This window comes from Emydura macquarii, unplaced genomic scaffold (assembly GCF_026122565.2).
Source record: "Emydura macquarii macquarii isolate MOO-44397 ecotype Brisbane River unplaced genomic scaffold, CSIRO-AGI_Emac_v2 contig_1253, whole genome shotgun sequence".
Classification (NCBI taxonomy): Eukaryota; Metazoa; Chordata; order Testudines; family Chelidae; genus Emydura; species Emydura macquarii.
In genome coordinates, this window is record NW_027131390.1 from 51,655,701 (window position 1) to 51,669,963 (window position 14,263).

The following is a 14,263-nucleotide window of genomic DNA, read 5'->3' on the forward strand; positions in this document are numbered from 1 at the left end:
AACTACCTACTACCAGGAAGATGCATTTCAGGTAATATAGGGAGTCAAGAATTCAGGGACATGCTACAGACCTGTGTGAAGATGTTATACCATTTGTAATGCTGGGGAAAAGTAGAAGATCACTCAAGAGAGAGTAAAGAAAACAGCAAAAAGATCATAAACCTAGAAGGCAAACAGGACTGCAAGCCTGAATAGCACAAAATGGACAAGACCAAAAAACAAAACAAAACCCAGACATAATCGTGGCTATGTCTTCACTGATAGCAGCAAATTCACCGCCGTCAGATTGACTTCTCTGGATTGACTGAGCGGTCAGTAAAGACCCACTCAATCGATCCAGAAATCGACGTATTAAGACCACCTTCTCAAGTGGCATAGTGCTGCATCGACGGGAATGTGGTTCCCGTTGGCACAGTGCAGTGAAGACAGCGTGCAGAACAGAAGCAGAGAAGTCAACGGGAGTTACGCAAGTTTTTTGTGTAGCTTGCGTAACTCTGGTCGACTGCCACCGAATCTCGGAGGTAAGTGAAGACAAGTCCTGAGTCAATCTAAGCTTGTTTTCCACCATCAACTTCATCTTTTACCTAAGCAGACAATTGAATGCACCAACTCTTTCAGTACTGGTCTTCAAACACTGCAAGTCACAAAAATAAGACACAATATAAGCTGATTAAGCTTTTGATGCCAGCAGTTTCTAGCATGGGGAAAAAACTGACTTCTTGCATCAAAAAGTTCATTTTTTATTTAGCTTGCAAACAATTTTACTTGGATTAAAAGATCAAAACACTCACACACCTTAGGCAAGTTGACATGTTATTCTATAAAATGGAATAGTGCTTAGATATTTGAGATGAAGATTTGCTGTTACACCAGCATCACTGTATTACTCCACTGGACAGCCTTCATCTTTCGAATGGGCCTTTGGCTAATTAGATAAATTATGCTAATACTGACAATGGCAAGAAAACAGGATGACAGGTTTGTCAAAACAAGAGCCAAGTACTGGGCTGTGTTCCATTAGTAAGGTTCTTATCCTGGACAGACACAGACTTCACTTCTCCCCCTTGAGCTATGTTTTTCATTCTTTACTAGCCCTCACCTTCTTACTACCCTTCCATCCCCCTTGTTTATCTGAATCCTAAACAGCTATTACATATTTCTTCTAAGCTTGTCTGCCTCTCCCCCCCATTCTTGGTTTAACCCCACACTGGTTATCTCAGATCTACCTCTCATTTCTCTTCCTTCTTTGTTTAGCTTCCTCTCATCCCCATCTATATCTGCCAAAGGTGCTTTTAAGAAGTCAACATTTATCTATGTGTAATTCAGATTTGATACATGTAGCGTTTCTCACATTCTGATTTGATACACCTAATGCAAGTAGTGCTATTAATGATCTTTGTTGGAACACTGCACCATACTGTCCCTAGAAGAACATGAATTGGTTGATTCCCAGGATTGTAAGCCGTCAGTCTGCAATAAATAAAGAAACTTTTTTAAACTGCTAAATTTCTACACTCATTTTGAAGTCCAATGATCTGTAGCATGTGTCATCAGTACAGTTTTTAATAGATGCTAATCACATAATCTGATTTACTGTGAGTCAGTCCTGAATCTGGGATAGACCAATTTGTGGTAACAAAAATATTAGGGATTTATTCAGCTGTACATATTCACTGAATATGTAACTCAAATTACAATTAGAGTTAAGATGTGTCTTCAGCAACAAAAACAGATGCTAACTGGTTTGGATTTATGTAGTGTACTTTGAACCCTATCTTTTCCTTAATGTCAAATCTTGGTTTATCCTTCAATCAACAATAGCTAAAAATACTCTGTTAAGGTACTATATTGGTAAAATGGAGAACTGTTCCAATTTAAGATATAGACACAAATCACCACGATCCATAGCAAAAAGGTTAACCACTCTAAGGACTGGTCTACACTATGGAGTTTTGTCAAAAAAAGTCAGCTTTTGTTGACAAAACAGTGGAAGTGTACACACTGAAGGGCTCCTCCCACCGATGTAACTCCCCTGCTACGTCAACATAATAAAACCACCTCATCGAGAGGCATAGGGCTTATGTTGGTGTAGTAAGGTGTAGACACTGCATTCTTTACATCAGCTGCTGGCTGTCAATTCTGAAGTTGACAAGAAAGCTGGGAAGCTAAAGCTCAGCTGCCCCTGGCTGGGAGAAGCTCCAGGCAGCTTCCCCTGGCTCCCAGCAAGGATGGAGGAGTGGGGGAAGAAGTCCTGGATAGCTCGCCAGGAGTCTTTCGGGAAGCCGGGCTCCCAGCAGGGAGCTGCCAGCAGAGCTGAGACACTGGGCTCTTAGCTCCCCACACTGCCCCTTTTAGGTAAATGGAAGTGCTTCTGGTGAGGACACACACCACCGAGCCAAGGAGGGTAGTGTGGCCATCAGCCACCGCACTAATTAATGCAGAGGCTGTAAGCCAACCCAACATAGGTCAACCTATCTTTGTAGTGTAGACAAGGCCTAAGTCTCAGCTATTAGCCATCAAGTTCCTGTTACCACTGAAACATTCAATTTCAGCGAAATAAAAGTAAGAGTGGGGATTTAAAGTGTAATCCCTGCTTTATTGTCATCTCCCTCCACCACACCACCCCCCCCCAAACACCACTCCAGAGAACTGTGTTCAAGCCAGAAACTGAGTGAAATGTCTCTATCGTCACTTTCAGACAGTAGCTGCCTGCTCCATAGTCAATAAGTGAACATTCACAAAAAACCCTAAGAATAATTGAGAGAAAAGAATTGCTGGTATGATTAATACTTCCCCCCCTTGAATTATTTTAAACAGTGAAATGCAAACTGGCTAATAAGTTCCAACCCCACAGTTACTAGTACAACTGGAAGCTTCCTCAACCATCACATCACTCCTTCCAGAAAACCCTTTTCATGTAAGTCCCTAAACTGCTGGGCCAAATCAACCAATATCATTAATGTTCTAACAGTCAAAAGTATATAACTTGTGTAGTTATGGGGATGGTTGTATGCTTTGGGTGCAATGCAACGAAACTAGCATCTTTCAACTTCATCATAAATACAGGTATCTAGTATACAACAGCTACACAAAGTTTGCCATTTTATAGAATGTTTAAATTATACTGACACCTGCATAACCTGAATCTTTTTGAGAAGCCCTCCTTCATAATGCTCATTTTTAAAGTCTTGCATATTGGGAGTCCTTCATGATGTGAAATTAACCACAAACTAAGATGTTATTGCAACTACTGAAGTCACATTACTTGCTCATTTTAGAGCTTTAAAAATACACTCGTAGTGGTGGCCCCACAACACCTCTATTTGCACAACCGTCTCATTCCGAGTTTACCTGGGAACACTCAGTTTTGTTTTGCAGCCCTATAAACAGGAACCAAATATATTCAAGATATACAATAATATTTATAATAAAGATAAGAAACAGTCAGTCATTTATTGTAACGAGGCCTAACTTTCCAAAGGCAACATAAAAATGAATTAGGAGCAATGCTGTGTGAATAACTATGCCTCTGAAAGTCTCTTATAATGTCTAATTTGTGCCTATCACAAATTCTAAAATTATGTCCAGCCTCAAGATCAAAATTTCCACAGCCACAAAACCAATCTGTGTTAAATAGCTACTATGTTATCCTTGAATTGTACAGTTCTGTCATAATGATCTGCAAACCCAGAAAATTAAATGCTTCCCTGCTCTAGGGCCAATTCTGACACTGGGATGAACTCACAATTAAGCTTACCATAGCTATTCAGCACTGGAGCAAAACTGAAGTGATTACGTAGTCCCTTATTTCTGAGATTTATTTAAATTTAGGCATTTTTGCTCAGATTACTAGAACCTTTATTAGAGAATTTAGCCCCCCCACTCACACCCAACAGGAATTAGGAGAGGTAACAGTTTCTTGCAAGATTAGAATTTTCCTTCTTCTAAACTGCAAATGTAACTTATCCAATTGCTGCATTACACAGCTGTCTCAGAGGAGATCTGGGAAGTTGGCTGTTCTATTTAGTTCCATTTCTATAAAAACAGCTATGCCATATGGTTTGTTGTGCAGAACCATAGATGTTTAAACATTCCACTACTGACGGTTTCCTCACACTCTTCTGCAACCAATTTCTTAATGACTGCCAAAAATGTGTCCCTAAATTCAGGAAAAGAATGGAAGACCAATAATAAATGTTATTGCAGGCATCCTACACACCAGATGGCAAACATGCTGTCTTTTTTGAACGGTGTATATTTTGCTTAGCGGTGGTTCTTATAATCATGAAATGGGATGGCAAAGCTTTCTTATATAAGTTATACAAGTGACAAGTTAAAAATGTCAAGCTGACAGTCATGAAATGTGAAAGATTGAATGTAGCAGAATTTGAATGAAAGTTCACACACACAGCAGTACCAGTAATACACATCAGGTGATCTCTAAACAATTCCCACCAGAGCATGACCATGTCAGCTCCTCCTAAGTGTGGTTGAGAGGACAACAGAGATACAATAGAACAATTCTTACTTTCACCAGCACACACCCAAATTTAATTGCAGTCTGAACAGCAAACATCTGGCATTTGTGAATGGGGAAGTAGAAAGTGCAGAACACAAGAGCTATGTGAAAATGGACTTTCAGTGCAATGAATCTACTGTTGTAATTTAGCTTTCTGTGAGCTAGATTATAAATTGTGCTTGTCTCCCAGGGTGGTGTCACATTATAAACAATCTTTAGAATTTATAATCTCCTTAACCTTCCACCCCAAACTTCCTCCTTCTTTCCACTAAACAGAGATTGGAAATATAGCAACTACTGTCAATTCCACAAAAGTTATTAAGTCAGTTATGACAGAGCTTTGCACAGATACAAATTTGTATCCGCAATCAATCTGATATCTGCAAAAATGATCCATGGATATCTGCAGATTTGCAGGGCTCTAGCTATAATCAACGTACAACACACTTCCACCTGAAAATTTTACTTACCGATATTATTAGACAACTAAAGTAATCATAATTTAAAGAAACTCCTCACAGATTGCTTAATTTTTGGATGATGGCATTTGTCTACAGCCAGTTTCACTGTTTTCTGTTTAGTTGGCCTCCCCTGCTTGGGTGGGGCTTCCACACGGCATCGGGGAAGAAAAACTTGTGAAACCACAAAATTTGACAGTGGATTCCAAGTTAAACTGTAGAACCTACAACTACTTTTAACATTTAAAAAAAACAAAAAAAAAACTGACCAGATTGCAAGCCGATAACACCCTTTTAAGCTTCCCAGTAATTTTCCATTCTAAGCCTTATTTCTGATCCCCCACAACTTCCTTAAGAAAAAAGTTCCTTTGACCTGAAATTCCTCATATTTAGTTTCAGGCCAAAAGTAAGTTGCTCTAGAAAATGAAGAAAATCCAGCCATCTGTAAGAATGATAAAATTTAGAAGAGTCAAATGGTTTTTTGTTTGAGCTAAATTACGATCTACGGAAAACAGTCTGAGACACCCTGCAACACTGGGGGGAAAAGAACAAACAAGGTGTTGATTACAGCACAGATCTTCAAAGCTCCTCAAAAGCAGTTGCATGCCCACATGCAAAGCTGACTCAGGCTTTATCCACCCAAGGGGGAGAAGAGTGCATGCCGCATCTAGCCCAGCCAGCGCATTCCCTGCAGCCAGCCCATGGATGGGACAAGGGACAGGACAGCTGGCTGTGCTGCACCCAGGAGGGTATCCATGGGCACCCATCCCAAAGAAAAAGGAGAACCTCCAACAGGAAATAGATACATCAGGTGGCAGTGTCACTCCCTCCCTGGCTTCCCAGGGCTGGGGGCTCCCCCCGGGAGGGAGAGAGGGAAGTGGGCTCCATCACACCCCAAGGGGGAGGCCGGTACCCGTGCTGTGCCACCCACGCATGCGGTGTCCCCATCAGAAGGGCGCAGTCACACGCAGGGACAGCCCGTCGCTCTGCCCGGTCCCACTCTGTAGTCCCCCGCCCGGACCCCGGCCCAACCGCCCTCCCCCAGCCCGACAGGCCCCAAACCGCCCCCCCGCTCACCATCCGGGAACTCCCGGTCGCTGATGTGCTGCAGGTGGGGGCCGCCCCCAGGATCCGAGTCCCCCGACTCGGCCTCCGCCGCCGCCGCTACCTGGTAAGCGTCCGCCCGGCGCTCGGGTCCCGGCACAGACCCGCCGCCCCCCCCGCGGGCCCGGCTGAGCTTGGGGCTGGCGTCCGGGGACACGCAGCAGGTGACGGTGTTCCCCATGGGGCCCGGCCGGAGCCCCCGGCCCCGCTACGCGGCTCCCAGGCTGGGGCCGAGCCGGGCTACGGGCGGGCGCAGCGCCACATCCCGCCACGCAGCCGGCAGCCGCCTGAGCCTCCCCCTCCCCTCCGCTAGGGCTCGCGGGCGCCACAGAGCCGGACCGAGCCTTCCACCGCCTTCCCAAGAGCCCGACGGCAACGCCCCGTCCGTCACCTGATGCCGCACAGCCAATCCCAGGGCAGGAGCGGACTCGGGCGGCTGGGTCATGTGATCCTGGAAGCCCCTGCTCCGCCCCCAACCCTCCTTGCTCCTCCCCCTCAGCTCCTCCCCTCGCCGCTCCTGCCCAGCTCCCCCCACAGGCAGGGCGGGTGAGGGGAAGTTCCAGGGCAGCTGCCGCCTACACTATCTACCCAGATCCTCGCAGGGAGTGGGCTGACAGTCGCAGCTCTAATGTCTGTGCCACCCTCCTGGGGCCAGTGGGGTGTGACCTCACCAGCAGGGCCCCAGGGACTTCCCCCCTCTCTGTTCTCACAGGGGATCTTCCTGCCCTTCAGGAGTGGGGTCTCCTTGACCACCCCCCCCCCCCCCGCTTCTCCCCGCCATGCTGGGAGCCAGGCATCCTTGTCAATTGCACAGCTGCCCCTTCCTGGAGAGAAGGCAGAGAAGTCACCCAGGGTTTCTCCCCTCCCCACCAGGAAATGGGGTCCAGCTGCCCACCGCTTCTCCTGTCCCGCCGGACTTCTCCCCCTGTTTTTCTTTTCCATTTCAGGGCTCCACTGGAATCCTGACATTGACAAGAATGACATAACTACTGCTGTAAGGATGTAAGTGTCTACATTGACATTGCACCGCCTTATCTATGCCGACACAAGCCCTACACCTCTCGTGGAGGTGGTTTTATTATGTCGGCACGTCAAGGGAGTTACACCGGTGGGAGGAGCCTTTGAGTGTGTACACTTCCACTGTTTTGTCGACAAAAGCAGACTGACGAAGTGGGCTGCTGCCCACGAAAGCTTATGCCTGCAGAAATTCATTAGTCTTTAAGATGCTACAGGACTCTTGTTAATTTTGACATTGTAAGATAAGGTCTCCCAAGTTGCTTGGGCTAGAAACTAGTGCTGTATCCCAGTGGGGAAAAGGGTTTCCCACGAGAAAATCTAGATGCCTAATCGTGATGGTCTGAGAGATAAGGAACTATAAAGCCATCACCAACTGAAGACTGAATATTTCCCATCCTGCTTTTAGACCAGTGTGATGTGGAGGGGGAAACCCCTACATTTAACAGAAAGAAAAAAAATAAATAACCCTATTCTTCCCCAATATTATATTATATTATTATTATTTGGTAAATAGCTATCTGACAGCTGTTCAGAGGTTTGGAATGTTAGATTACACCTTCAGAAAGATTAATTAGTAGTCAAGATACCTCATGACACAGTCAAAGTTCATGATAAATATAACCTATCAAATGGCTCTGCAATTTATCACCTCATTATCACCACAAAAATGTATAACTCTGGGTACTGATAAGAATGAAAGCACAAAAGATTTAAGAGAATAAGATTTTTTGCAGGAATATATTAAAATAAAGACGACCCCCCCCCCTCCTCCCTGAACACAGGCAATTATCCAAAATTTAGTGGAATTGATGTCCATTTTATAGTAGTAATACTAACAACTGAAGATGTATTTTGAATAGATGGATATACAATTTTAGAAACGTATCCCGTTTATGAAAAGAGACAGTTATAAATGCTATATTACAAGAGTCCAGCTGAGTTAAGAGCCTGGATGTGATAAATAAAGAAACCTATTGATTTACATAGTCCTTACATGTAGGCTAATCTCTCATACCTATAAATTATGTTTCTCGCCTGCATAATAGTTCTGCTAAACTTTCGTACCACCTATGTCCATGTAACATGCCATTAAAGTCTAACAGCATGTTACCTTAGAGAAATTTGTCATTTACATACAAGAGTGATTTGGAATAGATTTTTAGGGCTTGCGTACACAAAACACTTAGTTTGCAACAAACTGGGATGTAAATCTATTCACAATAGCTTGCCATACATAAGTGTCTGTTTGGATCCTGCATTTTAATACTTCAATCTACTCCTGTTTGAGAGCAGGGTGGATCAAAACACACTAGCAAACTTTTAAGGTATGTCTACATTGCACACTCTTGTCAGCTGCATGTAGTGTACATACATGACACACACCCCCTAATACGGGTATATATAGTAATTAAAAGTCATGGACTGAATAGAGTCACTTGATTTATGTCTTATTACAACAATCTATAAACTACTCAACTCCCCCCCCCCCATCTCCTTTCCACCCCTATTACTCAAGAGGTGATAACACACCACTTCACCTTGAATGGTCCCTTGAAATATGTAATTATTTATGCTAAACAATTTGTCCCACCCTGTATTTAGCTGTGACACTAAGTGTCAGTTCCCAGACCTGAAGCAGAACTCTGTGAAGCTCGACAGCTTGTCTCTCTCTCACCAACAGAAGTTGTTCCAATAAAGGATATTACCTCACCCACCTTGTCTCTCTAATATCCTGGGACCAACATGGCTACATCACTGCATACGTGATACAACTGTAGCACTTTAAATTCATACCTGGATTTATACTGGTATAATTTCCCTATGTAGACAAACCCTGGCCCCTGAGTCACTACTATGTTTCAACATAGCATTAAAGAGCACTTTGCCAAGACTGAAGTTTGGGGACGCACAAAATCCATTGCAGGTTAAAACATAGACAACTGATGAGGGAAGTGAGGAACAGTAGTTAACCAGGCACTGGCCCTGCTGATCTTTAGGACTCACCTAATGACAGAGTACCACTCATAAAAGCCTGATGGATCAGTATTGCTATGTAAAGGTTGATGGGAACCAACAGGGATTGATGGTGTTCTCTCCCACAATTACTAGCAAGTGGAAGTGTGATTTCCGCAACTCCCAGAGGTTAAAGTTTCTCACTGGATTTTGAGTTTGATGCATAGGGCTGCAAAGGCGACATGATTAGGGTAAAACTATCCTTCTGCAATAAGCTCTTTACAAAAGGAGCAGAATGCAAGAAGAAAACAAACTAATCAGTAGTCAGTTTCCCTTTACAGCTTTGTTCATTAAGTCCAAAAAGAAACTCCAGCCCCTGCAATCCCCCAAAACAGCAAACTGTTCCACATGTCATTAACTCCAGGAGAAAACACTTTTCTTAGTATCTAGTTTAACCCTTTCCTTCCACATACCCCAGTTATGGCCATACATTATACTTCCCATCCTGTAAGACGTCATATCTGGATCTTTTCATGTCCCTTAATGAATAATGGAGGGGGGGGGTCCTTCAGTTTGTTATGTAAGTTTATCAAGTTAACTTTTGGGGTATGTCTACACTGTGGTAAAAGACCTGTGGCACAGCTGCAGCTGACCCAGGTCAGCTGACTCAGACTCATGGAGCTTGGATGACAGGGCTATAAAACTACAATGCAGACATTGAGGCTTATGCTGGAGCCTGGGCTCTGAGATCCCGTGAGTGGGGAGCATCCATGCCAAGCTGGGCCTGGAACGTCTACACTGCAGTTTTTAGCACTCCAGTCCAAGCCTTGTGAGTACAAGTCAGCTGACCCAGGAATAAGTCATGCTAGGTTTCTTTTACAACATGCGATCCTATGTTCAGATATACAGTTCACGGTATTTTTTATCCCCCAGAGAAGAACTATTTGCTAGAGAACTAGACTGCTCCAGTTGGGGTGATGACATAAACAGTATTGTGAATATCAGAGTCTGCTCATATACCAAGGGAAAATCAGGGCAGGAATCTCATTAACTTAAATGGGAGCGGGAGCAGGAGCAAGCCCTACATCAGTGTTTCCCAAGGGTAGGACACACCCACTCTCCCTCCAAAGCACCAAAAGAATGCAGACATCTCTCTTAATTGTTCTCCAGAATGTCAGCTTTCACTAAGAAAAACATAAGTCTCTTCTTGTTATGATTACAAAGAAAATGTGACCCAAGTATAACCTATACAGCCACGAATGTCTGAGTTTGTAAAGAGCCTGAAAAATAGTTCAAACATGAAACGTCCTCATGCATGTAAATGTGTGCAAACTCAGATGCTAACAATGATAATCAATGTTGACATTTAAAGTATGTCGCCGTCTGTCAAAGTGTGTTAGACAGAAAAGCCAATATATTGTGTAGATTTGCACATTCTACTCTGACTGCTCATTTTGGGTTGGCATTTAACAACATATGGTTGAAGGGGGTGTGATTGGTTTCATTTTTCTGGAAGGGGGATTTCACTTTCAAAAGCCTAGAAATGCTGCCCTAGGTCACCAGGGAAACTTCAAGCAGCCTCTGAATAGTGGGCAGGATTCTGAGGTGGACCTAGCTGTCATGTCATGAGGAGGAGCCTATTTTCCAATAGGCCTTTTATGTCTCTACCATCTATGAGTCTTTTAAGCTATGAAAATATAATGGGACAAATTCATTCCCGGTCTAACTCCAAGGAGGTCAAAGGTGTTATACCAGGGAGGAATTTGGCTCAGTAACTATTGTGCACAGCATTTAGGTGATAAGCATATATTTGATATGCATCCAGCAAATTATTATATAAAAGTAACTTGTAGAATGCATATTAAATGACACCTGCTAAGGCTGGCCAGACTAATATTAGCGTTAACAGCTGTGGTTGTGGGCGCACGAGAGCATGTCATTTTTGTCTTTTCACTCTGTCCTCCTGCTCCATACATGAAATCAGGAAGGCTGTTTAAACGAATCCTGCTTCTCAGATGAGTCTTTTCAATTTTGAATCCCCACACTGTCCCTGGTGTGGTTAGTTCTCTCTGTTGATTTTTAAATGTTTTCATTAACTCTCTCCCCCTTTATAAGCTCAGCAGTAATATTCATTACCACATAATTAATGCTGTTTCCTTACACCCTTGCTTCACTGTGTAAAACCATTTTCTCCTGAGATCTATGGCGGGGAAGGATGTCTCCCGGAGAGAAAAAGATAGCTGAAACCATAGTTACTGGAATTCCAATCTAAATAGTGACTCCTGAAAAAATGCCAGAAATGTAGGGTATGTTTTTACCCAAACTAATTGCAGCAAGGAATTGAGATTCTCCTAAAATCTACTTCTGAACCAACAGAGGCTCTGTATGCTTTACCCAGTCCTTTCCCCACCACACTTCCCTCCTCTCCCTTTGTAATAGCCATTACTCCTTTAAAGGGAGAATGGCTCTTGGCAAAACGTATGTTGTGCTTCTCATTGCTAAGAAAGTCTCACAAAGTTTAACTGAGATCTTGACGGGGGCACCCTTACTCAGTGTTGGATACAGAACCTGCACCCTCTTTCCCAACGCAGGGCCTCTTCTCTCTCTCACACACCTCCATAGGAGGATGACACCAGCTTAACAGTGCTCTTCCTTCATCTTCATCCATTGTAGAAAGTATTTCAGTTGTCACGAATGACTTTTTCTGCACTGACTCTCAGGGCAGTCTACAGATCATTTGGCTAGGAGCCAAGACAGAAACATAGCTGCAGGAGAAGTCAATCAGCAGGCTGAACCAGTATAATGAACTGAAAACAAAAGCTCAGACTTGTGTGTTTTGCAGTGGCATATAGCATGCATTCTGGGGAAAGAAAGCAGTCTGTTCTGAAAATCCACCACCAACCAACAGGACAAGAATGTTGGCTAGAATGGTTTTCTTCTGAAGCTGGCAAATAATGCAATCAAATTATAGCAGGATCATAGCCATTTAAGTGAAGGAGGCTGAAGTAAAACAGTAGTTAACAGTGAAGTATGAATTTTCTGACATTCATATTCAGGACTTGAATTAACTATTCATCACTGAGGGTGCATGAAATACACATGCATAGATTTTCAGTAGCCATATACATTAGCACTTTTCTATCATCTCCATGCTACTCTTGGCTACTGGTAAATATAACCTAAGGCAGCAATCCTGTGCTTCATAGGCATAGCAGTCTGCCTTTGTGTTGTGTCTTATATTAAATTGGTACCTTCGTTGTCTCAGCAGCAATCTAAAATGTTATTATGGGCAATTTAAAGATTGCTTGCTAGCATATAAGCTGGTGGGTCATTGTATTGATATCTATAGTATGATAAAACACAACCATATACAGAGATTTGTTTTTACTTCCTCTCTTTTGATTCTATCTTCATTTTGTCCTAAGTAGACTAATTTTGGGGGGTAGCAAAGCAGAACAACTAAATGCAGCTAGTAGAAACAACAGACTCTTCAAAATCTTTGCAAGGGAAATGTGATATGTATTCAAACCAAGTAAGCATAAAGCTTAGTTAGCTATATTGTGTGTAAAGTGAGGCAGAGAACTGGTAGAACCACTTCCATGACTTACCATGTTCTAGCAGAAAAAATAGTTGATGCTACAGGTCATGTTTAAAAATTTCCTTTGCTGTGAGGAAGAGGAAAATCTTTTACAGCATTTTAGCATGGGCAGTGTAATGCTGATGTGAAAGTGCTTCTAGAAGAATAATACTGCAGAATTAACCTTCTTATTAAGCCTGATTAGTCAGTGCAGCTAGAGGGCTCATTTCATCTGTGGCTTACCTCTAGTACCACCCACAACTGGGGAGGGGTTATAAATGAGCACCTCATGCTAGCTTTGGGTTACTTGAAGATGTTATTATGTAGACTGATTACACCCTATCAGTAGCATGAAGGGTTAAAGTGCTTAGAGTAGAGAGGAGACATAATTAATGTAGCAGGTGTGGTATTTTATATTTGTAACCTAGGTGTTTGGTTGTTTTAAATGGAAAACCTTGCACTGATGCAGGTCCTGTTGGGGATACTCATTTTTTAAGGATGCTGCTTCTGCTGTAATTTCTTCTCCAATTACATAATATGACATCTGTAAATAAAACTGCAAATCTGGGTGCCAGAAGTTTAAGCGTCTAAATCAACATGCATGCTCCTAAATAGAAGTGGAATGTAGGGTGACTTTCAGAAATGCTGAGCACCCACAAGTCCCATTAAAGTCAATGGGAGTTGCAGGTACTCTGCACTCTCTAAATAGAAGCCAAACGTTTATTTAGGAGCCTAATTTTAAGCACAGAGGTTTGAAAGTGTTGTTATTTACCTTATAATATAATTTAGATGCCCCCTTAACATCCAGGCTCCACTGTGCTAAGCACTGACTCTAGACACATAGGTTCATATCCTCAAGGTGATTTAGGCACCTCACTCCCAGCACTAGATGCACCTTTGAGGATCTGGGCCATAATAAGAGCCTATGAAGTGTTTATGAGACAAAAGAAAATTTGACAGAAAGGAAATATTATCCCTATGTGAGGTAAGGCGCTGAGGCCCAGCTCCCTCACTTCCATTTAAATTAACGCTTGCAGTGTTGTAGCTGTGTTGGTCCCAGCACATCAGAGAGACAAGGTGGATGAGGTAATTTCTTTTGTTGGACCAACTTCTGTTGGTGAAATAGAGAAGCTTTTGAGTTTACAGAGAGCTTGAAAGCTTGTCTCTGTAACCGACAGAAGTTGGAGGGGATATTACCTCACCCACCTTATTTGTCTATTGAAATCAGTGGAAGTTAGGAGCCTAAATACTTTTCAGGATCTAGGCCTAGGTGACTTGACTTTCCCAAGATGACACAGGGGTTCTGTGGCAAAGCCAAGAACTGAAACCAGTTCTCCTAAGCTCCTAGATAGAGCCTTAACTACAAGGCCATCTTCCTCTCTTCAAAACCGAATGTTAGATTCCCCCATCTTTAAATTTTGGCCTAACTCTTTTAGCCTGGGGCAGTAGAATGCACAATATCACTTCTACATTACAGTTTTTCTAGCACTTTTTGGAATGACCTCAGGGATGATCCTTGATACCAGCAATACTTTCTTGTGGGGGAGTAGGGTATTTGATTCAGGTATTGGTGCTGTGAGAAGGTAATACTTTGGTACCAACTGATAGCCAATCATTTTTAGCCTCACATCTCAA

General features: G+C 42.9%; 1 protein-coding gene across 2 annotated transcripts in view; it reads right to left on the minus strand.

The window, feature by feature from the left end:
• Positions 1 to 6,293, minus strand: part of CCNYL1 (cyclin Y like 1) — a 48,794-nt gene extending 42,501 nt beyond the window's left edge. For both annotated transcript variants that reach the window (XM_067548754.1, XM_067548755.1), the window contains exon 1: positions 6,055 to 6,293. In XM_067548754.1, coding sequence (XP_067404855.1) covers positions 6,055 to 6,262 — 208 coding nt within the window. In that variant the 5' untranslated portion in view covers positions 6,263 to 6,293. The remainder of the gene's footprint in view (positions 1 to 6,054) is intronic.
• Positions 6,294 to 14,263: the final 7,970 nt, after the last annotated feature.